The sequence below is a fragment of the Kryptolebias marmoratus genome, linkage group LG1 (genome assembly GCF_001649575.2).
Source record: "Kryptolebias marmoratus isolate JLee-2015 linkage group LG1, ASM164957v2, whole genome shotgun sequence".
Lineage (NCBI taxonomy): Eukaryota > Metazoa > Chordata > Actinopteri > Cyprinodontiformes > Rivulidae > Kryptolebias > Kryptolebias marmoratus.
The window spans coordinates 32847339-32848671 of NC_051430.1; the positions used below are offsets into that span (position 1 = coordinate 32847339).

Sequence of the window (1333 nt, forward strand, 5' to 3'; positions counted from 1 at the left end):
TGCAGAGCAGTCCAGAAGCAGAAGATCTGAGGGGTCTAGACGGTTGGTGCAGCGATAACAGATCTTTAATGTATTGTGGTGCTAAACCGTTCAGTGATTTATAAACTAACAACAGTATTTTAAAGTCTATTCTTTGAGCTACAGGGAGCCAGTGTAGGGACTTTAAATCTGGTGTTATGTGTTCTATCTTCCTGGTTTTAGTGAGAACACGAGCAATGAGAAAAGTTCATTTCATTTTTTCAGTATGAACATTTTAATGTAACATATCTGAAAAACATGGCTTCTTTTTTAAGGGAAATATTTAAAAAAAACAAAGAAAAGATTGTCCCTTTTAATTTTGGCCCCTTGTGAAAATGAGTTCAAAGGTCATGTGTAGTTGAAAAACTGTTTCAAGGTCTAAAGAAATGCAGGAGAAATAAAACAGGAGAGTTACAATTAGTAATGTTTTGTGAGGGGTGTCTCCTTACACCCCTAAAACTATGTGTGGATCGTACCGAGGGCGTGTTTGAAGCTGCCTGACACCATGGCGTTGTGTCCACACAGCACACACAGCGTGATGTTATCAGGATGTTTCAGCAGCATACGCAGACAGAAGCGATGGTGACGCTGGTGCTGAGAGTTGATCGTCAGCTGGAGAGACGAAAAGGCAACAGAAATGTAAGCAAAACACATCTGAACACAAAATACTTGTGGCTGACTTTCTCCCTGGAATAACCGTCTTCATGGAAACAGACTAACACAGACACCTGATTGAAAACATTCCAAAGCTGAGGCAGATGCACATTTTCCAGAAGCATCAATCTGTTAAGAGAAAAAGAAAAGTTCTTAACAAAATCAAATGCCAAAAAGACATGATGCGAGGTAGTGCTGGGCGATATGGAACAAATCCTACATCACGATATGGATCATTTTATATCACGACAACGATATATATCACGATATACCCCAATTACGTACGTTGTCAGTTATTCTCTGAAAAATATGACAAAATAATCTAATTTCTTACCTTTTTCAAGCTTTATTTCGAAGTGACATTTAACTGAACTTTCACAAATGAGATCTGCTGCATTTTAGTGCAGCAATATAGATGTACCTGTTAGACGTAACAGTATCAAATGACAACAGACTCCATTATCTTCGGCCGGCTATAGTTTCACTTTTCACAACTTTCCCGGCTCTTTTACAACTTGTTTGTTTGCACTTTTTAGATTGTTAAATATTCTTTTTCGTGGTTCTTCTTTAAGTGATAGAAGAGGTTTGTTGTGTTGGCGTCAGATGAGAAAACAGTCTAATAGCAGAGTTAGCATTAGCATTAGCAGAGTCAGCATATTAC

General features: G+C 38.2%; 1 protein-coding gene across 2 annotated transcripts in view; it reads right to left on the reverse strand.

The window, feature by feature from the left end:
• The window catches only part of gtf3c3 (general transcription factor IIIC, polypeptide 3), a 14197-nt gene that overhangs the window by 1321 nt on the left and 11543 nt on the right, over positions 1-1333 (reverse strand). Inside the window, exons 15-16 of one of the 2 annotated variants that reach the window (XM_017426259.3) lie at positions 747-801; positions 495-630 (exon numbers count right to left, since the gene is read on the reverse strand). In XM_017426259.3, the coding sequence (XP_017281748.1) occupies positions 495-630; positions 747-801 (191 nt within the window). Of the gene's footprint in view, positions 1-494; positions 631-746; positions 802-1333 lie in introns of those variants that run through there. The other variant, XM_017426260.3, reaches the window with a different exon arrangement.